Source organism: Crocodylus siamensis, chromosome 14 (assembly GCF_052110815.1).
Source record: "Crocodylus siamensis isolate JL-2025a chromosome 14, ASM5211081v1, whole genome shotgun sequence".
In the NCBI taxonomy this organism is placed as follows: domain Eukaryota; kingdom Metazoa; phylum Chordata; order Crocodylia; family Crocodylidae; genus Crocodylus; species Crocodylus siamensis.
The window spans coordinates 22,605,402-22,631,600 of NC_143408.1; the positions used below are offsets into that span (position 1 = coordinate 22,605,402).

General features: G+C 46.0%; 1 protein-coding gene across 1 annotated transcript in view; it reads left to right on the plus strand.

Moving 5' to 3' along the window:
* The window catches only part of CLMP (CXADR like cell adhesion molecule), a 63,291-nt gene that overhangs the window by 30,185 nt on the left and 6,907 nt on the right, over nucleotides 1–26,199 (plus strand). The window contains exons 2-4 of the mRNA XM_090027311.1: nucleotides 20,057–20,214; nucleotides 23,439–23,640; nucleotides 25,404–25,571. Coding sequence (XP_089883437.1) covers nucleotides 20,057–20,214; nucleotides 23,439–23,640; nucleotides 25,404–25,571 — 528 coding nt within the window. The remainder of the gene's footprint in view (nucleotides 1–20,056; nucleotides 20,215–23,438; nucleotides 23,641–25,403; nucleotides 25,572–26,199) is intronic.

A 26,199-nucleotide genomic window follows, 5' to 3' on the forward strand; every position in this document is an offset into this window, starting at 1 on the left:
GGAGGTACACAATAATATCAACTGCCTCGGTGTTGCCCTCTATGCCTGGTACCTAGGGTAAGAGTGCACCCCTAGTAGGGCTTCATTCTGCTGGGATGTCCTCCTGGAAGAACCTGCCTTTTCAGAGCCTATTGTCCAGCTCTGAAGCTCCAGAAACTCAAATCACTTCTGCTGACTTGAATACAAAGTGTGGGGCTAACTCAAGAAAAACTCCGGGTCCTGCCGGCCCTGGGGCTGCTCGTGCTGCCCGGTGCACCAAGTTGTGCTGACTTGAGATGCAGTGAGGCATAGGGTTTCCCACCCCCAAGTAACCAGCTGGGATGCAAGGCTGAGAAAGATGGCAAGTGTAAATCAGCTTAGCTCAGTAAATAATGCTGGTCATGAATGGCCAGGAGCGATTCCCATCTAACAGCTGTTTGGTGGCTCCTGTGAACCTGGTATTCTCTCCTCTGTTCGGTGCCAGATGGACTCATGTTCATGTTTCAAAGCCATCACTGTACCTGGGACTGAGCGATCCTGTTTGGGACTCTCAGCTTAGGGATGGTCAAGGATTCAGTGAAACTTAGGAATGGCTGGAGTTGGTGCCTAACAGAGCAGGGCTGATGGGGCAGGACTGGAAAGTTAGTGGTGCCACTGGCTGTTCTTGTCCTTTCTGGGCACAGGGTAGAAGCAGCCCAACAAAAGTCTTCTCCTTCAGCATGGAGAGGTTTTTCTATCTGAAAAACAATGGTAGGAAAATATTTGTTGCTTTTGCCCCCCTCACCACAGTAAGCGGGGGTTTCTGTATGCCCAGTGCTTAGTTTTCAAAATGATTGTGCAAGGCTTTGGAAGCCAGGCTGACATAACTGCTGTTTTATAACCGAGCAAAGGGACTGTCCTGCAAGGTGACTTCTGTTAGTTAGAGGGAGCCTCATCTGACGGTTAGAGCACAGGCCTGACAATGCACTTCATCTTCAGGATACCTGTAACTCCCATCAAAGCCCATGGGAGTGCAGGTATCTTGCAAAGAGGAGTGCTGGACCCCAAGACTTGCCTATTCTATGCGCATCCCCTCTGCAGACTCCTTGTGACCTTGGGAAAGGCAAGTTTCTCCTTGAGGAAAGGGCCAAGTAGTTAAAACATAGATGAATTAATCCCGCTGTGTCTGCTTCCTCACCCTACAATGCTACTTACCAACTTCACAGGGGAGGATGTGAAGCTCATTTAACAAATGACCATAAAAAGCACATCGAGCCCTCAGAATGAAAGGATTGATAGCAGCGTCATGCTGTTGATTTTTTTTAATGGTCCAGTGTGTACAGGTTATACAACAGTGGTACTACATGGAGCACGGTAACTTTAAGGCAGCTTGAGCTGGTTGCTTTTGCTGCAAGCAACTAGTTAGTTGGTTGCCACTGGACAGATGTTGCCTTCTTAAATCCCTAGACCAAAGACAAGGCAAATAAATAGAAGACAAAATTGTATTCAGTACAAACTTCCTCTAGTGCCTCTTACTCAGAGATAGCAAAGATCATTGAGGGCTGGACCCAACGATCTTGCGAGGTTGCTTCCAGCCCCTTACAATCTGTGAATCTCCCGGCACCTGTAGAAGAGGTAGTTTCTTATTTTCTGTTTTGTGAGTGAGTAAACTGAGGTATAGAGCAGTTAAGGCCCAGACTTGGGCTGCCTGACTTGTAATAGCTGCGCTTGGATTTCAGAGCCGCAAGAGATGCAGTTCCCCCTGCAGTCCCTGGCGAAGGGACTGGTGTGCACTTGCAGCAGGTCTAAGATAAAATTAACAGCTCTAGGGCTGTCAGGAATCTTTCATCACACATTTGCTTGACTGAAAAAATGGGTTTTCCACAAGGCAAAAATATCACAAAAAATGCCACAGCTACCGTTACACATGTCTGGTTAGTCATTGGGAAACAAAGCCATGGACAGCTAAGATTATTGCAGGGGTTTATCCAAAATGATTCTGGGTACCAGTTTGCAACCAATTCTTTTTTCCCCCAATGGGCGGCTGTTTGGGGACCATCCAGGCGAAGTCAGAACTTTTCACTGACAATGTCAATAATATTGACACAATGGTTTCCTTTTGTCCAAATAGTCTGGAGGAAAAACTATCCTAATCAGCACTGGTGCATACTTCTCCCAAAATCTAGCACTAAAAGGAACTCCTGATGAGCTAGGACATTTTGGAGTGAAGTTGTAGCCATGAGAGTCCAAGAAATATAAGCGATGAAGATTTTTTGGGGTGATATATTTTACTGAACCAACTGCCTGGTTGAGATAAGTTTGCTGTGCTTGCTTTCTTTTTTGTTTGTTTTGTTTTTTTTTTTACTTCTCTCCAAACTAAGCAGTTGGGCCAATAAAAGATATGAGCCACAGAAATTCTTGCCTCTTCCTAAGAACTAGAAACAAGCCCAGAAAATTTGATTCCCAACAACTTGCTCTATTTCCCTAGGCTAGAGGAGTGTTGAAAAATAGAAATATCATATAAACCTGTTCTGCAAATATTATTGGGTATATTTTTAATGATTTTATTTTAAAAGGGCTAGGGCCCCTTTTGGGTCACTTCCTAGGAACATTCCAGTGATTGAGGTCTTTTTTCCTGAATTTTAATGGTGCCAAAGTGAATATTGGTGGAAGATTAATTTTAAACTCCCGTGAACCTTTACTTTCAAGCGTATCACGTGAGGAAACATTGCTGGGTGAAATAACTCTCTAATCCCAGCTATACACTAAGCAACAAAGCTTGGGAGGGTTTAATTTGGGTTTGTTGCTTTTACTGAATGCCTCATGGAGTAAAAACTAAATATGCTAGCACATAAATATTCATAATTAAGTTCATAATGAAATATTTATAGATAAATAAGCAATAAGAAATGAGCTGATAACAGACAAATGAATGAGTTGCAGGAAAGTGTGACTTGCTCCCCCTGACTCAGTCAGCAGAAAAAGAGGTTAAATTCATCCAGTACATTATTTGCTCAGCTCTTCCCCTCAGACCACACAAGTTAGATTAGCTGGGGGTGGTGTTAGTAGTGTAAATGCGTCTGGCAGATGGCTGACAGACATTACAATGGGCTTAATCACTTAAAATGGTCCACTGTCCAGCAGCTGAGTGTACAGTTTGCGCATCATGGCCACTGAGATGCATCTGTGGGACCCGTGTGGTATCTCAGGCAGCAGCTCTTTCATTCCCTCTTTTTAAAGAGATGGGAGGCGGACAAAACTTTCCTTGTAAAACTTCCCCGGCAAAACCTTCTTTTTCCTCCCAAATGATACAGTAGGGAGGGAAGACAAGACAGGTTTCGTGGTTATAGCAGAGGAGTTAGGAGGTTAATGCTTAGGTCCCGGCTCCATCCCTGACCCACTGTGCGACTTCCAGCAAGTTGGTGTTTCATTCTCTAACGATGTGAGGTTCAAAGCTTGTGCTGCATATATACTTTGGTTAGTCCAGAAGGTGCAAATCTACTCTACCTTCCACTTGGCTTCACACTAGCATGGCTAGCTGCATCTCTCTCATCCTCCGTAAAACAAAGAGTGACTGACAGGGACAAAATAACCCCAGAGGCCAAATCTAAGCCCTCTCGCCTGTCTGTTACTCTGCTGGCTCATTGTGATGGGGAAGGAGCTGCAACGAATTGAGGAAGGATGCTCTTGAGGCAGGAGCAGGGCAGGGCCAGTGTGAGCATATCAGTGCCCCTAGGATGCCCCAGAGTTGAGGGCGTGCCAGGGCTGGGGACAGCGGGGGCAGACTCATCCTGCACGTGTGCTGGGCTGCAGTGCTGCCTGGAGCCTGCCCTGGGGAGGCTGCCGCATGTTAAAGCAGCCTTGGCTGACTGCTTTGACATGTACCAGGATTTCTATCACCCTCTGCAGTAGCCCCACATCTGCATGATGGAAAGGGGGAATACAGCTGCCTTTGCACCCTGTCTCCTTCTAGGCAATGCTTTCTGTGCTTTCTCAGGAGGCACAGCTGTTCTGCATCTGCCCATTCATCTTGCCCTGGTATTTCAGTCCCGTGTATGCTGTGCACACTGCAGGGAGACGTGACTAAAGCTGAGGTCCACAAGGACCCCAAAGAAGGTTGTTTGAAGCAGAAACATCCATGGATTTATTTGGGATTGATGCAGGCCAGAATACATAGCTCTAATGTTAAGCTATCCTCCAGTTCACAACCTGGCTGGAGACTTCTGACCCTTCCCTGCAGGCTCCTGTCTCCCTCCGATGTGATAAGAGCTTAAGCCATTGCATGTGCCTTAGGGATTTCAGGAATGTATTTTCATACAGAGCTTTTCACTGCTCTCTAATCCCAGTGCAGTCCAGGTCAACATCACAGCATCAGACAAGGCAGGCGCTGAGTGACGGCGGGTCACAGGCTGGGAAGAGACTGAGGCCTTGGGTCCTGGTGGTTCTTCTCCATTTTCAGGGGACTTTGAGAGCTTGCTCAGTGAAAAGTTTGGAGTTTAACTGTGGCAGGCAGCGGGTTACAAAGAGCTCCCTGTGGGAAAAGCCGGCACCCGTCTCGTTACACTTTTTAACAGTTATAGGGACCTGGAGTCAAGTTGCTTAAGAGGAGCTGTCTCTGAATGTAGTTAATATTAGTAAAAACTACTTTGACTCCTTGTACAGAACATGTCCCTCCTCCTCCCTCAGTGGGTCCCAAATCAGCTTCTAAATTTACTGAATCCACAAGGTCCCCATGAGTGAGAAGGCCTTAGTAGCTCCTTGCCTGGGATTCCCTGGCAGTGGGGCTGCAGTAAAGCCGAACTACCAGGAATTCACCCTGGGGGCTATAAAATAAATGGTGCCTGTTGGTCCCAGCAGCAGGTGAATGTAAAGGTGGCACAGGGATGCACTCCTCCAACTCCTCAGGTCGTGCTCCCAGCAGAGCTCAGCCGGACCCGTGCATCCAGGCCATTACATCTGTTGAGCCACAAGCAGTGGGGCTAAAATGGGATAGAGAAAGCGCAGAGTAATTATGTTCTGGACCCAGCAGACTGAGCATCCAGAGTAACAAATACAATACCCCATAGTAATTCATAGCACAGGGCAATCATTTATTCTTCCCTCTGCTCCTTGAATGAGGAGAATTCACTTTGCTTCATCAAATTGCAGAGAGATCCCTGGTTTTCCTTTGCATATACGTCATTCCTCCTGGTCTCCCACTTACACTAATACCGGAGGCCCTTCTTGGTGTACCCAGCTCTTGAATTGAAAGAGTCGTTCTGACAAGCTGACGTAAAGCCTTTCCCAGGGACTGAATGAGAGGAAGACAAAAGTTGAATTAATAAAAGTGAATAACCTACACATTTATGTGGGTTAACATCGTCATCAGCTCCTTTCTGTGCAGCAAAAGGGAGGTGAATGTGCAGAGATGAGTTTTAGCTGGACATGAACGGGTGTTACCCATTCCCTTCCAGGCTTGGCTGTATATACTCCACCTGACCTTTACAGTATGTTCCTTGATAGTATGCCTGACCTTTTCACATCCAATTAGTACATTGGCTCAATTGTTGCCTGAATGCCGGATTTGTCTTCCATTCAGCTTCTTGGAAACAGTATTCATGCTCACCAGAGATCAGCGAGGTACTGGAGCTCTCCGGCACAGCTCTCTTACTGTCAGGACATGGATACCAAGAAGCTTCCTTGTGGAAAGGGCTCTGCCTCTTCAGCCATACTTAGGGCATCCCTCACTTTGAAACTAGGATGCATGCCAAGTGAGACATGGATTCCTCTTTTATACAAAGGTCACGGGCATGTCTGGCAGGCACAGCATGTGTGTATCTTCTTGATCGGGGCTTCCCCCAGCAGCGGCCTTAAGCTCAGGCAGCCTTTGAGATTGGATAGTGGCCCACACTTAAGAACATGCAAAAAATACATATGTGATCAAGGGGATGGCATAAAAACCCTGCAATGGGCAGATGTGGGATAATCTGCTCTCCCGATAGGTCTCATCCTGCTTTCAGCTAGTGGGAAAGAGGCTCGAGCCCTAATGGGTAAGGCTAAACGATAGCGTAGCTAGGCTTTCTCCATACTCTGGCGGCAGCTCCTGCAGCTGTAGTAGCATGCGCTCTTGCCCAAGCAAGTAGTAAAATGCTCCGTAAGCCAAGGAGGTAGCAGATACGCTGGGTCTCCCAGAGTGGCAGGAGGAATCGCAGTTCCAGTAATGTTCGCAGAGCTCTGGGGAACAAGTTCCCTGTTGCTTAGCTCAGTAAACAGGGCCACAAATCTAAATATCCCAGCATCCTGGCCCATGCCAGCTGACCTTACTTACCATACTGGTGGATTTTCCACGGTGTTCAATGGAAATGTAATGGAGAAATACACTTTGAAATGTAATGGAGAAATGTAATGGAGAAATACACTTCTTGCTGCTAAAGTCTTTGGCTTGCTACAGAAAGCAAAGAATAGGCATGCATGTCTCATCTTCAGCCTTACATAATTCAGGAACCCCATTTGTGCAAGGCTGGCAAGAGCCCCCTGTGCATTGCCCAGCTTTGTGAAGGGGCACAGGAGCACCTGGCTCCCAGCATCAGAAACCTCCCTGAGCACGAAGGTGGTTAGCAGCTGACTGGTAGCAAGTGGGGGTGCTGAGCTTCAGACTGGTGATCTCAACGCGCTTCTCCATGCGAAGGAGACCTCTCTGCAGGGGCGAGCTCTGCACAGATCTCCAGGGAAATGGCAGCCCACAACCTGACTTTATGGTCGCCTCTGTTCTGCAGCACTACTTCATCCCACCAGCCCCCTATTCCTTTCTTGTGTCCGTGTGACAAGGTATTTAACAGAATTTGCAGATTTGTTGGAATCTGACAGGGCTGCACCATGAATGTTGTTGCTATGGCCTTGGACTTATGGGCTATCAGCCATTTGCCTTAGCGCCCGCTCTACTCCAGCCCCCAATCTAAGTAAATAAAATGCAACGTGACAAAAATGTAACAATTGAGAATTGGAATAAATTATCTAAGCTGCATGGTGAGATGGCTGAGCCCAGAAGCAGCATTTTATTGTGTAAAGCCGCTTCAAATAAATGCCTGGCAGAGGTAACATCTCTGTTTCATTGTCCTGCTCCCCCCCTCACCCTCCTCATCCAATACTCATAACCTTACAGGAAAGCCTTGTGAACTTCCAGAGCCAAATTCATCTTCCTGCATGCCTTCAAACACACATGTGATATTCAGTCCATATTAATGACTGCCTTGATCATAGTGCTCGGGGTTGGTCCTCCTTGCTACATGGCAGCAGTCTGAATAGCAGAACATTGCATCCTGGGATATTGGCCCCAAATGCAGAACTGTTCATTTAAACGAGCACTAAACAGAATAGATGCAATGATTAATGAAGTACCTCAAACTTAAGAAGGGTGGATGCATTTCACTGTGATATAGTTCAATTGATGCACTCAGAGCACAAAAAAACCAGACTGATAAAACGTTACAATGTAGATGTGGATTTACTTCCAGATCCTCTCCTGATATAAACTGGTGTGAATTCACCGAGGTCCATGAAGCCAAGTTGATTTGCCTCTGGGGATTTTGTGCTCAAATGGTAAATTTTAGTCCTGTTGGAAACTGAATCCTTTTCCGACTGCTTTGTGCCTGTGTGATACGTGTTTGAATATGGGTGGTAGTGCTGCACCGATCCATTCAGCTGTTCATGCAGTGTAGTTGTTTTAAAGGAAGAATATATCTAAACAATGGATGCTACTTGGCCAAACACATCTGTCACTTATATTTGCCATTTCTTTAGCTCTCTGCAGTCCTTTTATCTTGTAATCTCTGAGCTGGAACCATTCAGTCTCTTTAGAGACTTCAAAGGCACTGGTAATGCCTGCAGTTAAAACAGCTGCTGTGCCCCACCTCAGAGGTGACTTCCTTTCCACAGTGGAGAAAAGTCCTGCTGAATGATGCTTGCCTGTCTCCTATTAGTAGCCTTTTTGGAAGTCAATGGGCATTGTCACGTGTCTAAAAAGGGCAGGTTTTGGCCGCCAGTTTATAAATTTGAGAGCCATAGGATCCTTCCAGACACAACGCCTTCTAGAAATGCAAGATTAGTATTTTTTCCTCCATGACACAAACAAGGCTTCAGTAGCTCTTTTGAGCCTGGGTGGTAGCAAAAATGCCCAGTTCCTTAAATCCAATATGCCTGTTTATCTTCCACTGTATACAGCAGGGTTTACATTCCTCCTTGCCTGACTTGGGCTGGAGCTGTGGTTCAGACAGCATGATTTATGGAGCTTTACCTCTTGTCTGGTGGGAGACATCAGTGAATGTGTAGCAATGCCTTAACTCCTCACAGCAGTGGAAAGAGTGCTGGAACGGCTGAGGGGGGAATATGTAGTAAGCTCAATTTACAGCCCAGATTTCTAAGTGCCTGCTTGCCACTGGCTTTCAGCTCAGCCAAATCTTTGGAGAGATGTAGAAAAGGGTATTAAATAATACTAAGGAGATTACTAAGGCCTGATCCTCCTATTACTTTCACTGGTATGAATTAGGAGGAACTTGACTGCAGACAGTGGAGTGACATGAATCCAGCCTCTAGTCTTTACTTTCCATTTTCCAAAATTAATTTCCATCAACTAACTAATTAATCACCACACCCACGCTGTGTAGTGAAGCAACCAAGGCAAAGAAAATTGGCCCCAGCTTAAAGATGCAGTTTATACCTAGACTTGGATTTGATCATTCCTGGTGCCCAGTCCTGTGCTCAGATCCTGGGGCCGCAACCTCTCATTCAGAAATGACCAAGGATTTGATATACCGGTATCTTTTGTTGCAAGACAAAGGGGTGATTGGAGCTGTTACTGCTGTTCATTTTCTCCCCGAGGGAGGCTGTGGCTGTGTCGGAGAATGAGTGAATAGGAGAGTATGAAAAGTGACAGTGTGTTAATACATTAGGCAGTCATTTTGTATCGTATTAGCAATGCTTGTAGTGGGTAAGTGGAATGTCAGACCAGGTTACGTACAGTCACGGGAACACAACCGAGCATTTCACTAAGGTAACGTGAAAGTGGTTCACAAGGAAGCTTGTGCCCTAGAAGTTTATTAGGCTTTGATGTGTATTTTTGTGAAAATGCAAAAAGCCCCTGGGTTTACTTCTGAACACCTTCTTCCCCCTTCCTCTCCCCACAACCAGAGGCGAACTTACAAAACAAAAAACAAATCACGCTCCTGTGAAGAAAAACAGAATTACTATTCTGCACTTTTCTGAGAACTTGCTTGAAGTCTTGGGAAACGGGAAACTTGGTTTGATGTTGGTTTGTTGAGGTAACTTGCTTGCCATCCTCCCAAATATAATCATTTTCAAACCTTCCCTTGCCTTGAATTTTCAGAGCTAAGTATCTCAGTTGACCTCCACCTCCATCTCATTTCTGGTTCCTTGGATTGTATGGGGAAAGTGCACATTTAGGGGCTCCTGTCCTTAGCTGAGTAGGAGTTAGAGAAGCAAGCGGCATCCCTACATTTTTAGATTGGGCTTTCTGCAAAGGGTCAAGTCTAGTTTTGCCTAGCTGCTCTGCTACCTCTCCAACAAAGTCAGTGGGATTGTATTAGGGCATGCCTTCTGTATGCCGCTAATGTACAAATAACGAGGTGACATATTCTAGTTGTTATAGCAGGGTCATGGGAGTCAAGACACTCAAAATGGACTCCTGCCTCTGTTGAAATCAATGCAGCATTTTTTTTAATTGATGTCAGTAAACCCAGGATTTCACCCTTAATTTTTCTTCCTGCCCCTGCCCCTGCCCCTGATTCTGTGTGTAGCTCAGGCAAGTCACCTCACTCACCTCTTAGCCTCTCTTTCGCCACCTCTTAAATCAGGTCATCATGGTTGACCTGATTGATCAGGATGATTTAAGAGATCCTGTATTGTGGGCAGTTTGTTGCAGTTTATGGCGATCTTGTTTGCACATATGAAAGAAGCCATAAAAATATAAAGCATTAGTATTTAACACCTTTCTCATCAACCTTCTCTAATCTTCTTGGCCTTGTTTTGAAGTGAGAAGTATTTGGTTAAGAAAAGGCAGCAAAGTAGCTCATATTTTCATGATGACCCGTTTCATTTTCTCTCTTCCTCAGCAAAGTGCCCCAGATACATTCACACAGCCCGAGACAGCATCCGAGGCAGCACTGGGAATGTAAACCCCCAGACATATCCGTGATAGGTACTGACTAGCTCCTGTACAAATCTCATACATATAGTCTGCGACCAGCTAAGTTTATCTGGTGTTGTAAAGAGGGACACCTGGACTCTCCCTGATAAAATGCCTGGGATCTTAGCTAAAGACCTAGGGACTTCACACCTTTCATTGCATAAACATCCTGCGAACCATTACAATCAAAAGACACAGCTCTGGTATCTTGGTTTTTGTTCACTTTGGTCTCCGAGGCTGTAAATCTGGTCTTCCTCCTGGATCTAAATATTGACTGTCAAGAAAAATGTAAAGAAGAATAAGTAATAATCCCAGTGCCTAGACATTGGTTGCCTCTGCAAAAGCCCTACCAAAATAAGGGCTTGATTCAGTCTCATCTTCTAGCATCCCTTGGGATGCTGGGTTAAATCTTGGCTCTAATAACAGGTTAGACAGATGCTTGACTGGGATGTGTTAGCCATGCACAATCCTGCCTTGAGCGGGGAGTTGACCTACATGGTCCCTGAGATCCCTTCCAACCCTACTATCCTGTAATCGTAGAATAAGTCAGTGATAAATCTCCCACTGATGTCATTAGACCTGAGATTTCATTCACTGTTGCCAAAGATACGTTTGTGCCCTGGACCTTATGTCTGTGCACAGCCCCAGCAACTTCAGCAAGAGGTTGTGGGGCTTTGCTCCTGGAACCACTGGCAAGAACAAGACCTTAGTGCCTGGCCACCTTTGATCTCTGAGTACTGCGTCCAGTTACGTGAGCTCTTCTTGCCACGAGGAGGAGTATCCTGCACAGGGACAGCTCCCAGGCTGCTGTACCCCAGGAGCAGTCGCACGTTCATATGTGGAGGAAGCCCTGCTGATAGCAATGCTGTATCCATAATGCTGTCCCTGAAAGCCGAAGGAGCGGCTTTTCTGTAACATGTTTGGAGGAGCCGGTGCAAGGATGGCCAACTCCCGCCCAGGCTCCTGCAGCTGGTGGTATTTCTTTTGGCATGAGCCGGCCCAGCGCCAGCCAGACTTCAGCCCCTCCTGCTTTCCCTGCTTTAGTCCCCGCTAGCTTTTAAAAATGAATGCTTTCCTCCATGAAACACTTATTTTCAATTTGGCTTGGACCTCATTAGCTCTGCAGCAGTTCTGATTCCAGACGCCTCGCGTCATCGTTTAGAAACTCAGCAACATGTGTGTTCCCTCCCTTTTATTTTATTTATTTCTGTGCAGGAGTCTTATGGAAACCTCGGGCCCAAACGCATGTGATTTCAATTAGAGAGGACTGCTGTAGCACTGCATTTATATGGATAGGCACCACTGACCTCTTTGTTTTGAACACAGCTAGCTCGTCCCTCTGGGAGCTGATTGTGCGCTCACATTTTTTATTCGCGACGCTTTCGCCGCGCAACCAAATTCCTGAAATCACAAAGAGGAAGGCAGCGGGCTGCAGGCGGCATGCACTGGGGGCTGGGGCTTGGTCACTTGGAGCTTTCAAGCTCTCGGGAGAAGGTGACCCACGACCTCTCTCTCTCTGCCTGCCAAAGAATACAAAAAACAGATGGCCCAGAGCATAACCTTGACTGAGTTAATTATCCTTAGGAGACTTCCAGCCACCCCCATCTTCTCCTTCCCTCGCAAAAAGAATGTAAAATAGCCGTCTCCATGTAAAAAGACACCATTTTACATTTGCTTTGCTTAAAACACTGTCAAGCATAACCAAATATTAACTGTGGAATGGCGAATGCCAATGGGAAACATAAAACAAAGGGCAAATGTTCTCTAACGGTTAGTGCGCTGGCCTGAGAAGCGGGACTCCCGGGTTCTACTCACGGCTCTGAAACAAGCCCACTTCACCCTTTTGGTGCAGGTCAACCAGCCTTAAATCTGGGGAAAACATGTCTGTTGTAGAGAGGCATTGTGAGGCTTAAAGGTTGTAGCCGTGTTGGTCTAAGGACATGGGCAGACAAGGTTCTTAGGTAAATCTGATCTCTTTTCTTAAGACCAACTTGGAAGAATTTTTGCAACTCTTTGAGTTGGTCTAATAAAAGTTGTGAGGCTTAATGCATGTTTCTAAGGCAGTAGTATGTTATCTGCCATTGCACAGTATTTAGTAGTGGTCTCATAATGCCAATATTAAATTCAAGGCCCAATGGGTGGAAGAGATGGGTCATAGTTCTGTAGCCCAACATTTCACCTTGCTTCCTGCACTTCTTTTGCACCCTTACTGTATCCTCCTACCACTCCTTCATTTCTTTCCCAGAGGGATATGTTGTGTACCCACTATGCACACATACACACATGTTTCCATAGACAGAGCTCCTAGGGGGTCAAACTTTTCTCAGTGGTGTGCTGGCACCCTTCTTTATATCAGTGAGTCTCTTTCTGGAGTGCAGATGACAGGATTTGGCCCTTCAAGTGGTGCTAAACATAAATCAAGCATCATTGCCTGTCAATGGACTTAGGCTCCTGAAGTCACTTTTAGGCCCTTTTGAAATTTTTAGAGGAAATGTACATTTTGGCCATGAAACTAGCTGCCAGTGTCCTTTTCTAACTCTAAAATGCCAGATTTCAGTTCAAGGAATAGATAGATTCATCAAACAGGAACATGAGCTGAGATGGAGACCGGGCCTTTGTTTTAACAGAAATACATTTAGCCAGTGATTTTTTTTTTCCTTTAAGAGTTGAACAGGATCAAACTCTTTGCAGATAAAAGCATGTCAGAGACTCAGAGGTGAGTCAAAGAAACTGTTACAGGCTGTCATCTCTCCTTTTCATTCATTTTTTGTTTTGTTTTGTTTCTCTTAAATATTAATTGGACAAACATTCTGGATATCAGCTGTTGCTTGGGTGCTTAGACATATATATATAGCCTTAAACACAAGTGAATAGGTCTACTGAACCCATATGAATTATTTACATAGGGGAAGCTATTCCCCCTAGAAAGTGTGAGGAGCTGCTTGCTTGAGATGTCGAGGCTGATTTTCAGAGGACCAGTTCTCAGCATGTTTTCAAAATCAAGCTCCTTTTAAGAGGTCTTGAGTTGAGCCCCAATAATAGAGACATCCCTGACTTCTAATCCTATCTGAGAAATCTTACACTCTGAGATGAAGTCTCGTCTCTGCTACAGGGTGGATGCCTTGAACATCCTCCACACTCATTTCACTTTCATATTTCCATCCGGAGTGCACTCAGAGATGCATGGATGCAAAGAGCTAGAGAAAGGGAAATCTCTGGAGTACTATTGAATAAATGCTGGGACCTGCAGTACAGCTCAGACATCCTCACTGCAGACCTAAGCAGGGATTTTTCTTTATTCTAGTACCGGATTAAGCAACTTTTGCTGAAAAGTGGTTTCTACACCACTTTCCGTGCTTCCCATTGACTGTCCTGCTGTGGAGAAAGTGTCAGGTGACAGGGAATTAGTACTTAACTTCAAAGTTCCCATAGGTGGTTAGGTGTAGGGAGTAGAGACAGTTTTGTATTCTGTATACAGTGCCTAGATCTAGTTTAAAATCACGAATCAGGTCTTTAAGAACTACTATAATAGAAATAAAAAAGAAAGAATACCCATATAAAAGACCCTAATATGGGGAATGGATAAACTTCATGTATCTTGACAATTGCTGGGTCCCGCATTGAAGAGTTAATTATAGTGCTCCTTGGCAGGATTTGTATATCTGTGTAAAAGATGCCATTTATTCAGCCCTGGGCACTGAGGTTCCCTATTACATATAACAAGAAGGAACCAGTACTGAGGACAAGATGCCCTGAGTCTGTGATTTGACCATGGCCATCATGTCAACTGCATTAGCTGTTGAGGCCCTAATTAGGAACAGCGCTTATGAACATGTTTCACTGAAGTAGTTTTTAAAGTCCTGTTGGATTCAGATTCCCAGCTGGCGTGGATTGGCTCTGCGCTTAGCTGAATGGCAGTTTTAACTCAGGACTTGAGCACATGCCTGAGTGCCTTACTGAATCTGGGGCCCTACCCTTGCAAACACGCCAGCGAGCCGTAAAAGTCTCCTCCTACTTGCCGATGGGAGTCCAAGCTGCCTTCAGCTTTGACCGAATTGCAAGAAAACTGCAGGTTGCCTCTGCTTTTCAGACTAACATCACCCTCATCTCTGGCAACCTTCACCTTGGAGAAAGCTAAAATGAGCCAGAAGTTTAGCTGAAAATGTGTTTTACAGTTAACCACCACAACGAGGCCTGACAGATTTTAATATCAATTTTAAACATCAGTTTTCAAATGATTATGGGTAGCAAGCATATTTTGGATGTGGTTCCAAGTATGTTACTTAATGGGTTCCCTGTATCCAGAAGTTTCTAAACCATTTCTAGGCCATTCACTTTATCTCTACCTCCCTAGTAGTCAGCAGATGTTGTAGCAAAACTTACTTAAAATGTATTACTTGCATTATTCCCCAGTTTAACCTCTCTTTTGCAGTTAATGCATAAATCTAGGGTGCTTTAGCTTTTAGCATTATAATTTACTTACAAATAGACACGCTGATAAAATATGTTATCTTCTTATCTCTTCCTGTGTGGTTCATGTGCCTGTGTGCACTGCAAATGTATTCATGTGGTGATTAGCCAATGCTGTGCCCCTGCATTGTGTTTAATGTGTGTGTACTTATATATGAATACTTATATATGTGCATGTTTCCAGTTCATTTGTAAGTAAATGGGGAGCTGCATAGGAGTATCTTGTACATTTGTGGGAAAGTGTATACGTGAGGATCAGCTGGTGCATTTGCTTGGCGCATGTACAAAAATGTATCTATATGTGCATGCAGACTCATAGCTTTGGTGAACCAAGGAAGGGCTCAATTCTGTCATCCATACTTTTGCTGAGCCGCGTGGTGGTCATCCTGCTGATTTCAGCTGCAGGGAAGAGAGACTGGTATCCTGAAAAACCTTCAAGAAGTTGGATATTTTCCTGAAAATCAGGCCTTTTCAGCTGCCTCAAACTGAGCACCCAAAAACTGAGGCATTCAAAATTAAGGGTCACGTTTGAAAACGTTGGCCTCAGCCCAGGGAACTGCTTCAGAAGCAAGATCCTAGAAGGGCATAAGCAACTGGCACTCAATATTTTAAAATAAAAAGTTGCTTCTGATTTTCAGATGAGCAGTACCCTTATGGAACAGGTAAATCGCCAGTATATTACATAGTTGTGTTAAATAGTAGTCATTTTAATACAAAAACATTATCCTGGGATGAAAGAAGAACTCTCCTTTCGTCAGCAGGGCCTGTGTGGGGAGTGACCAAGCCATTGTCTTTCGGTACAAGTACAAGCATTTAAATACAGTATTACAGCTCTTTCACCAAAAATATAGAGCCAAGTGTACAGTTTCACAGTGTGCTAAGTGACACATCAGCAAGCCTGGGGGCTACACAGCAAGCTCATTTTTACAGACTCTGAGCCAAGACATAAGAGTCAAAGCTTGTGCAATATAGGAATCACCAAACCGCATCAGACTCATGGCTCTTGCTCAGAAATATGAAACCTCCCAGGGCATCTGTGGGAGTTGGTGTGAGTCAGGACTGTGCAAACCTGGAATGAGGACTGCCACAGGACTCCAAGGGTTCATGGGGGACCTTGGGGCACTGGGTGTCTTGTCTGGGTGACGTGTATGATTCAGACCCTGCATATTAACTCCTGTAGGAGTTGGGATTGTAAGACAGGGGTGGGCAATTATTTGGGCCGAGGGGCCATAAAGAGAGTTTTGATGACTTGGCACAGGCCAGGTCAGCACCCCACATCCCTCGGTCCCCCTGGCTGCAACAACTCACCAGAACTCCCTGCGTAGTACAGGGCCCCGGGTGGGTTGTGGGGAGCGGTGTTCAAGAGCGAGAGGGGTTAGCAAGGCCAGGATCATGCAGCAGGGTTGCAGGGTGGTCCCTGCAGTGATGGGAGGAGGTGTAGGAAGGGATGTGGGGGGGGGGGGGCGGGGGGGGCTAAGTCCCGGGAGCTAGCCAGGGGTAAGGGGAGGGAGGAGGAGGCATGTGCAGGAGAGCTCATCCAGGCATTGCAGTCTGCGGCCGCCCTTACGGCACTCTACGTGGGGCTGAGCCCTGCCCGGCTCCACCCTCAGTGGCCCAGGCCCAACCAGCTCACACAGCTTATCGGCAGAGCTGCCCCCGGGGCAGCTGCAGCCACCCGGGTGCCGCTTGGCTCCCCTTGCCTCCAGCCGTAGCTCCTCCTGCTCCTGCCCCTGCTGCACCACTCCAGGTGGGGAGGAAGCTTCAGCCGGGTGGCTGTTGCCCCAGCACGTGGGGCTCCAGGCTGCCTTCCACCCACTTCAGCCTCTTGGTGGGAGCCAGGAGCTGGAGTCCCGTGCCCTGGCGTGGGAGCCACCCGGCTGAAGCTTCCTCCCCCCCCGGGAGTGGCACCCACAGGGGCAGCAGGAGGAGTCACCCCTGGAGGTGAGGGGAGCTGAGCAGTACCCAGGCACCTGGGAGCAGCCCCACTGGTAAGCCGTGTGCCCTGGATGGGGCTCAGCCCCATGCGGAGATCTGGACTTGGCCAGAGTCTTGCTATGGGCGGGGGACGTCCAGCAGGGCGTGCTCCCCAGGGTAATTTTCTCTGCTATGTCCTCCATAGGAGGTCTATATTGAGCAGATTCTTTTTGGTATTGGGTGGTGGAACCAGAGCGTGCTCCATCCACTCCGTGCATTGACCTGGTATTGCAGTGCTTCCAGGACCGGTGCAAAAAAACAGAAAAAAAAAAAAAAGCATTGCAGGGGCAGCTGCGGGCCAGGTCCGATCGATTGGCGGGTGACCCCAATCAGTTGGCGGACCAGATCTGGCCTGCGGGCCATATTCGGCCCACCCCTACTCTAAGAACTGACCGCTTGTTACTCTACCTCGTCAGGGCACCACACATCTTACTGGTGGAATCTGCCCTCGTGTGGCCTGATAGTCTCGTAAGAAGCCGTGGAAGTGCAGCGTAGCGGCCCATTGCTCCTACATTTCTTAGCTTTACTACAGCACCATATACAAAGCAGGTGCTAGTAAAATAGTACACATTCAATCTTATCAGCCCAGAGATATCCGCGCAAAAGATTACGAAGGGCTATAGGCAGCGCTTGCCCTTTTCTGTCAGATTTTCTTTTTAATATGCAGCTTAAAATGTTAATTGGCAAAATCTGGTTTCACTTGATCTCATCTCTCTATTTGCTGCCTGCCTGCACTCACTGTATGCTGTATGAAACTTAAAAGGAGTCTTGTTCGTTACCCAGTAACGAATCATTAAAATAAGCCATGAGATCCTTAGGCTCAGTCTTTAGTGCCTGTTTCCATCAGTGAGATAAATTATTAATTTTCCCACATCTTACTTCATAGTAATTCATGGTGCTTCTGTCTGAGGCTGTGCCTGGATCTTTGGAAGTGTGTGAGGCCTGTTTGCCAGCGAGCTACAGCCAACATTTTAAAACTAGGCCTTAAATGTTTGGGTCTTCAGACATGGAGACTTCTTCATCTTTCCAGCTATTTACAGCTGTGCAAACGGTCTGGAATCAGTGGAAAGGGGGTGAAAAAGCTCTTTCATTCAGATTGGCAGGATTTTGCTGCTACTTTGCAATCAGTCTGCCCTAGCATTTGACAAGGTGCAGGACAAAGGTGCATCAGTTCCAGTGCATCTCAGATCAGGCACCCAAGAGTTAAAGGCCTCCAGAATCAAAAGCCTGTCTTGAAACATCTGCCCATTGTATCTTCTGAATGCCTCCCATCACCAACTGGGAGAGCCACATCCTGGCGGCAACCCGAACTGGATAGGAAGGAAAAAAGTGCTCATGCACCTGGAAAATGTGGAAAGCCAAGGAGCTCCTTTAGCCAAGGGCTATTCCTGCCCAGGACTTTGAAAGCAACAAAAACCGGGTGCTGTAATGCTAGAGAATGCAAACCTGACTATACACGAAGTAGTACTTTGCTGGCAAAGGACTTCGGGAATTTAGTCAGTGCTGTGTGAACAATTACTGTAGCGGCAGATCAATTAAGCTAATTGTTTAGTCACCTAGTGAGTGTTAGTGCCTTAATTAAAGGAGTCTCCCAGCAATTGGGGCCACAGCAGAAAGGAGGTATTAATAATTAGAAGGAATACATAATTGCACCTGGCAGATGGGGAAAAAAAGTGACCTTGTTGTAGTCACTAGAAACTTTGACACCAGTGAATGGGAAATAATTTTCCCTTTAAAGAAACTAGTCAGCATGACTGATACATGACTTGTTAGCTCTTGCAGAGAGCAGTGTGGGGGAGGCGAAATGATAGTAAGCCTCCACCCCATTTTAAAGTTTATGGTAGCAAAGGTGAGAATGCAAGAGCATAAAAGAGGAGAGGAAGTTGCCTGTAGCATTGCTTGTGGGTTACTTATCTGGTTTCTTGTCCTAGGGACTTTCAAGGAAAATAAAGTAAAAATTTATGTAAAAGGAATACTAAGGGCAGATGGGGTGAGCCTGTGACTGAGTAACTAGGCATAAAAATTATGATTTCACCCACGGGGCAGAGATTTTACAGGATATGCATAGTTTTTAATTTAGCCCATTGAAGCGATTCAGCAAGTTATGAAGTTTCTTTTTGTATACCACGACTTTTGGGGAACCTGATTCATATCGTTTTTGAGTGGCACCACTGTATATGTGTCTGACTGCTTAATGTGCTTTTTAAACACGTGGGTAATTGGCGGTGATGTGACCGACCCCTGAGAGCAAAGTGCATCACTAAGGTAAAATGCATCTGGAGGCTTTGCCTTCAGAGAACGTAAGATCCCTCCATGTGCTTCTATATCTTTCTGCCATCCTTTGTATTTAACAACGATCTCTGGAAGCGGCTGGCTAATCCACAAGCAGTGTAGCATATCCAATTTTTGCTTTGAAAATTATGTTCAAACGGACCCCAAAGCTTCATGTGAAAACTCAAGAGAGAAAAAAATGGTATTTCTAATTTCACTGTCAGAGCTAAAGACCGCCAAGCATTCTCCCAGGACCTCTGAATTTGGGGCAGTCCGAATCAAAATCCAAAGTAGCATCTAGCGATCCATTTCCGATCAGGCCGTCTGATTTGCATGGTTTCAGTGCCAACCTTCAGATTGACTCAGTGCTGGGAAAAGAGCCCACACGCACACGCAACATTTCACTGGAACCGGGCGGGCTTTCATGTTCACAAGGTAACCCTAAAGCAGCTGAGTTTCATGATGACTCAGGGAGCTGTGCTATTAACAACAGACTTTCGAAATGTAATGTTTTGCATATGCTTTCCCAGGGCTGTTCTTGTTCCTTCCTTCTGCTTGATCTGAAATATAGCTAAGGATCTGATTCCCTCTAGTGGTTCAAGGTGGCATATTTTTACGGCAAACTCTCTTTTTATGACAACCTATAATTCATGAAAACTAGGATTCAGGACCAATTCACTCACCTAGCTGTGTTGTGCTGGGCCTCCCATACACAAGACTGGACTTCTATAGCCCACCCTGACCTTTTATTTCCAGAGCTGCAGACTGAGCCCGTTCCTTAGAATTAGGTAATCTCCTGTCGTGCTTTGGTGACCAGTTTGGCTGATAAAAGTCTGGCAAATGAGTAAGTGCTTTGTAGCTAGCAGGTGCATATAAGATTCTGCATGTTGGGGCAGAGCATTCAGAGTGGTGAGACTATTTTGACTTGGGTATTAATTTTTTAATCAAAGCTTCCTTTGAATCTGATATTGAGAAATCTGGAGACTAAAGCCACCTGTTCTTCCTGCTGAAACACCAGGGTGACTCCAACCTGCTATTTCAAGGTGCCCTTTTTAATCCACTGCAATGGGTCCACTAGCAAAGCTACTGCATTTTCTTTGATGCAAATGAGGAACCCTCTGGTGAAATCTGACCCTAGTGAACCTATTGGTTTGGAGATGTATTGTTAATCTTAGTCACTGACTGCTGATTTCTGTCCTTCAGCTTTCTGCTACATTTGGGTGTCTGAGGCTCAGACAGAATTTAAGAGGGTGGCCGAAGAAAACGTTACTCTGCCCTGTCACCACCGTCTGGGCCTCCTGGAGCCAAAAAGTCTGGATATTGAGTGGCTACTACAAGTTTCTGAAGTGGACCAGAAAGTGGTAAGCTCCTGTTTAGCCACAGCTAGTGTGTACCAAAAGAAAACTCCATGACTACTCCCATCGGTTGGTATCTATATTAGCCTGCATGTGTGCAGAGACTTAAAACAGGGTTTCAAAGGCACAGAAGAACCTATGTTTTAAAAAGCGGCACTGGTTTATCTATCACGAATTAAGGTGAACAGAGATGGGTGCATCTATACTGGAGGCTGCACTGACGTCATTCAGCTGACTTTGTTTTAAACACTTTAAGCTAAGGGTGGGCCTGCATTGTTAGAGCAGTTGTGCAAAATTAGACATGGAGTTCAGGACCCAGGTCTGGCTCCGAATTGCCCCATAAGGTAGTTTTCAACACCCCAGCAATGGTGCACCAAGGAAGGAATGGGAGTTAAGTGACTGGTTTTCATGTGTCCCTTGCCATATTTGCTATTGAAATAGACCTTTTTGAACTTTATACCTCCCTGCCTCTCCTGGAAATCCACCCAGAGAGTGAGGAAGTTTTGAGGTCTCTAAAAAGGAGGAAATGTCTGAATGTCTTTGAAGGTCTCCTTGCCTGAAATTCAAAAGGCAGCACGTACCGACTAAAAGCCAGCTCCCTTCCCCTAGTTGGAGTATATGTACCTGTTCTAGGGTTTGTAACAAGACTATTTTCTATGGTAAAAAGTTACACAGAGCAGGATAGGTTCTTGCTTCTCTATGAGTAAAAACAATAGAAAATTGGTAAAAGATGCAGCCTTCTAATTGAGTTACAGCTTCGTCCAAGACTGTCATTATTATTCCTCAAAGGACTTGTAATGCCTCAGTAGGCCTATAAGATGCTGCAGTGTCCTGTAGCTCATCAAAAGCTGGATCAACCTTTTCTTCTTTGTGATATGAGCATCAATAAAAAAATATATACTTATTATTACCAGCTTGTGTTACAGTAACTCCTGTTACTCTGAATTTGTTCTGTTGTAGCACCCAGGGCACCGCTGTGAAAGGTGCTGCACAAACACAGCACAAAAATGCTCCATGTCGCCAAGAGTTTATAATCTCGGCTGTGTCTAGCAGCTCCCACCAAAGCTCAGGCCCCAGCTTATATCCTTTAGCAGAGAAAAAAGCATAAATCCAGATTTTTAGAAATGTACGCTTTTTTTTCGGGTTAGTACAAGACACGCACTTAGTACACAAACACATTTTAGCATTTGCCTCAAAAAGTCAAAAGATTAACATTCAGTTCCTTTCTAATGACACACTGAATAAATGCTGTTCTGCACAGCCCTGGCTCTTGCTCAACATCACCCACATCCGTTGTGCACACAATGGCAGAAAAGAAATGATGAAGAAAGGTGCCAGGAGTTAATCTGATCCATCTGTTGAAGAAAAAATTGCTCCAGATTTCCACAGGCAAAAATAAATAAATAAATAAAGTTCTGTTGCACAAAACGGCCATAAAATAGTCAAGAATCCAAAAATGGTTTATATGAGGAGACAAGTCAAGAGAGCTCTCAAAAAGGGCCTGATCCGGTGAGATACCAAAAACACCTCCTGCAAAGGAGCTAGACAGACTTCTCAAGGGCTTACTGAATTCAGGCTGCCCTGCATCCTTCTGAGTCAGCCCCAGGAACAGGGGCGATACTTGAATCAAACCAGAACTGCCTCTTTCTGATGAGACATAACTAGGAGGTTGTAATCACTTGTGGTTATTTAAAGAGTTCATAGAGCATTTTATAAGAATGAGGAAGTTAAACCCAGTTTCCAGGAAAGATTTCAACCCCTGAAGTTTCAACTGAATACACTACTTTTCCCTGTCTTCAGCAGTGATACGCCCTTCTCATCTCCATGGTGGGCAAGGCGATAATTTTATTTAAGACTCAATACTGTTCTCTTCAGCGGGATGAGAATTTGGCCCACTCTAGAGCACTCTAGTGCCCTTTGGGATGGAAAGGAAATGGATTCATGTAGGAGATTTAACTGTTTTAACACACCTAAAAAAAAATCAATAGGCAGTGAAACCTGACGGATGGTGCAGTGGGCTGGGATTCAGGAGACCAGGCCTCTGTTCCCAAAGCTGCCACGGCTTTCCAAGAGACCTTAAGCAAATTGCTTCACTTGTTTGTGCCTCAATTTCCCAATCTGTAAAATGGGATTATTGCTGCTGACCACCTTGGTACTGATGAACCGTGATATGTAAGACCTAGATATACTTATTATAATTAAGATTCCTTGCTTTTCCAAACAACGCCAGCTCTGAAAATGAAGGTAATTGACAGTCAAGGAAATATGAACACTCACATTTACTTTCAGGTCAAACAACCAAGCTTCAAAATAGCCAAGGGCTACTGGAAGTCTCCCAGTCAGATTTCCAGAAACGGTCTGTGATTCTGGGTGTCCACCTTGAGATGCTGAATTTTATGAGCACCCAGCACTCTGACTGAAGTCAATGGGAGCTCAGCACCTCTGAAAGTAAAGTCTGTTATGATGCAAGCAGGGCAGCCAAGCACTGAGATGCACCAAATCAGAGCAAGAGGCTAGGATTTTTGTGGGAGATATCTTTTATTGGACAAACTGCATTGTTGGGGATAGACTTTTGGCTACCAAATACCCTTCCTTGGGTCTCAAAATCAGAGGCCGCTTTCAAATAATGAGGCTCAAAGCCTCGTCTACACTTGGGTTTCTGGTGCCAGGCTGGGAGTTGAGTAACCTGGGTTTAGTCTCCTGCTCTGAGACAGACTCCCTGTGTAACCTTGGGCAAGTCACTTTTTTCCACCGTCTCTACTCTTCATCCACAAGGTAAGTATAATAGGATGATCCTGCTTCACAGGTGTATTCTGAGGATAAACACCTTTAAAACGTAAGGGGCCAGATAAGTACCTAAGGTGGGTGGGTGGAAGTGTAGTGCTGTTTGCACCAGTGCTCAGGGAAAGCAACCACATTGTACCTGACACTGCTCCTGTATAAACCCTATGAATACCCAAATAAGACGAGACCTAAGTGTGTCCACTGTGGTTTTCTAAAGTGAAATGTGACAGGTTAATTACAGGAATTAAATTCCTGCTAAAGGATGAAAGCCCAGTGCAACCTTAACTGTTGAATCGTGCCTAATGCCTGTGTAACAGCCAAAGTGATTATCCAAAGCAAGCTCATCTGGTTTCATGCATGAGGCTCCGGCGGTTCTTTCATTCAGTTGATCAGTATGATAAAGTCATGTGGCAACCGGCTGATCAGGGTCTATCTTTGCTCACCAGGTTATTACTTACTCTGGAGGCAAGGTTTATAACGACTTTAAGGTTGAGCAGAAGGGTCGCGTTTCCTTCAACTCTAATTTCCTAGCTGGAGATGCCTCCCTACAGATCATATTTTTGCAGCCCAGCGATGCGGGACAGTACACGTGTAAAGTTAAAAATGCCGGGCAGTATGAATGGACTCACATCATGCTGAAGGTTCTAGGTAAGGTCATGTTGTTGGTGTCTAAAAAAAACCCACGTTAGATTCAGTTCCTTAAGGCAGATTTATTTCAACATGGAAGAGATACACCTGGGCTGTCTCCCAGTATCTCATGATCAAGTTTCATGCTCAAGCCTTACATTTGCCTTTGCATTTTTCTGGTGAAGGACAGCCAGAGAGAGGAGCTGAAAGTGCTCTTTGTAGGTCAGTGTAACCTCCTGCAGAAGGATAGCAACCTTCCTTTCCAAAGCATCTCTCCGATCTGATTATAAAAACCGGAATGCCAGTGTAGCTGTGTGGGCAATGACCACGTAATGATGTCATCAGAGGCCTCTGGATCTAAATCTCAGCACCAGGAACTGGCTCCAAGTCTGATCAAAGCAAGATGCTGGGGTTGGCATTTTGCCTCCTTGGTTGAAAGGGTTGTTTCTGAGTATTTTTAGTAAGTAGGCAATTAACTTAGAGACCAGGGGATGTGGTATCCTGACCAGAGGATGGGGAAGAAGAAAGGGGAAGGAAAGGAGAAGCAGGTCACAGCACATGCTGAATGAAGGGGAAGTGTGATGCAAAAGGCTTGGCAATACAGGGGTGACCCTTAAGGAGATGACAGGGATTAAGCCCACATCCCAAATTTTCCTGAGTCATTCATGGGGGTTGTAGATGGTGCCTAGGTCCCAAAGCTGATGCTTTGGCCTCCCTTACCCTGGTAAAAATCCTGATGGGAGACTTGCACTGGTGCCTCAAGTTATTTCCGTTTCCTCACCTCAGTCTGCAGGAGGAGTTATTGCTGCAAGGGCCCCAGAATAATGACAATTGAGTAGCAGCAGGCTTCACGGACACACCCAAGATGGCTCAGTGGGAAAAGCAGCTCTTAGAAAGCGCTGAAAATAATGTCCTCTTGCTCCCTGGTCATGAGGAGCCAAAGAAAATCTGTACCCTGCTAGCAGGGTCAGCTGCATTTCCAAGAGTAGGGTTACGGACATATTTCCAGTTCCAAAAAAGAGGACACCTGGTGGGGGGACACCTCACTCCTGACCTGCAGACCCCAGGCCCTGTAGTGCCTCTTGTTCCTGACCCACAGTCCTTCACCCCCCTGGGTTATGCTGCAGCCCCCCATCCCTGCTGCTGCCCCTCGCTCCCAACCTGCACACTCCTGACCCTGTAGTGCCCCTCGCTCCTGACCCACAGTCCCTCACCACCCTGGGTTATGCTGGTGCCCCTCACTCCCAACCCACAGTCCCCCAAGCCTTGAAGCCATGCTGGTGACCCTCACTCCCGAACCGCAGCCCCCATCCCTGCTGCTGCTCCTCCTGACCTGCTGCCCCCTGGCCCTGCCACTGCCCTGCACTCCCAACCTGCAGCCCCTGCTCCCCACAGCTGCCCCTGTCCCAACTGGGCCGGAGCACGGCGACTGCGATTCATGCAGGTGGTGGCAAAACGAGACCAGCCCTGGCATGGATGGGAGGGAAGAGGGGAGGCCTGTGGCACCCCCTGCCCTGGGCTGGGGCTCCAGTGCCATGCCAGACAGCCTGGCCACGCCCAGGCAGCGTCCCCCGGCTGGCCCAGCCCTGCGAGCACTGGCCCCAAATGTATGGTAACCCTATCCAAGAGCACCTCTCGGTTCTTCTTATTGAATACAGTCATTGTGGCAGGGTGGTTTCCCTGCTTTGCTCCCTAAGGTGAAATCCTGGCCCTGCCAAAATAAGTGGCAAGAGTTGCATTGATTTCAAAAGTTGACTATTGCTCCACAACCCCTTCTCTTCCAGAGAAGCCTGCCAAGCCCAAATGCTGGATAGAAGGTGATTTATCTGAAGGAAAGGAAGTCTCCTTGCAGTGCAATTCAGCCTCTGGCACAGCTCCTATCACATACCAGTGGCAGCGCATAACTGATGAGGAAGGAAAAGTTGGACACCTCCCACCCACGTCACGAGTCAGTAAGTCATGCCATTCTTCCTCTTAATTCTCACTGTGCTTCAGCAAACAAAAAAAACCATTCCCCCAAAAAGCAGGGTGTGGGTTTTTTTGGATATGGTCAGAAGTGCCGACCCTAAAGAAGTGGCAGGGCCAGGGGGCAGAGTGAAGGGCATCCGCAAAAAAAGTGGGGCGTAACTTCTGTTTTTCCCCCACTCTCAGATCTGCCACTAACTGATGTTGTAACACTAGACAAAAAAACAGAATTCCTTTTGGACATGTGCTAGGTGCTGTACATACCTATAAGAAAAAGCCTGCCCCTGCTCAAGAATCTTATCATCTAAGTGTTTGACTGTACTGGCTTGATGAACCAGAATGACCCATGCTAATTGTTCCTTCATTTTAAACTGACTTTTGCTTAAAAGGTGGTAGAGGAGCACAACTTATTTGGTGTCTGTTAGTAAGCAGTTATTTCTTTTACCTTTGCAACTAAACCTCCTTTCTAATGCTGGAACCTAGGGTGGCAGGTGTTGTGCAAACATGCGGTAAAAGAGCTTGCACATGAGGTAAAAAGAGAACTCTGCACCAAAGAGCTTGTGAGTTAAATGAACAAGACAGACAGAAGGTCAGAAAGGAAAAAAGGGCAGTGAC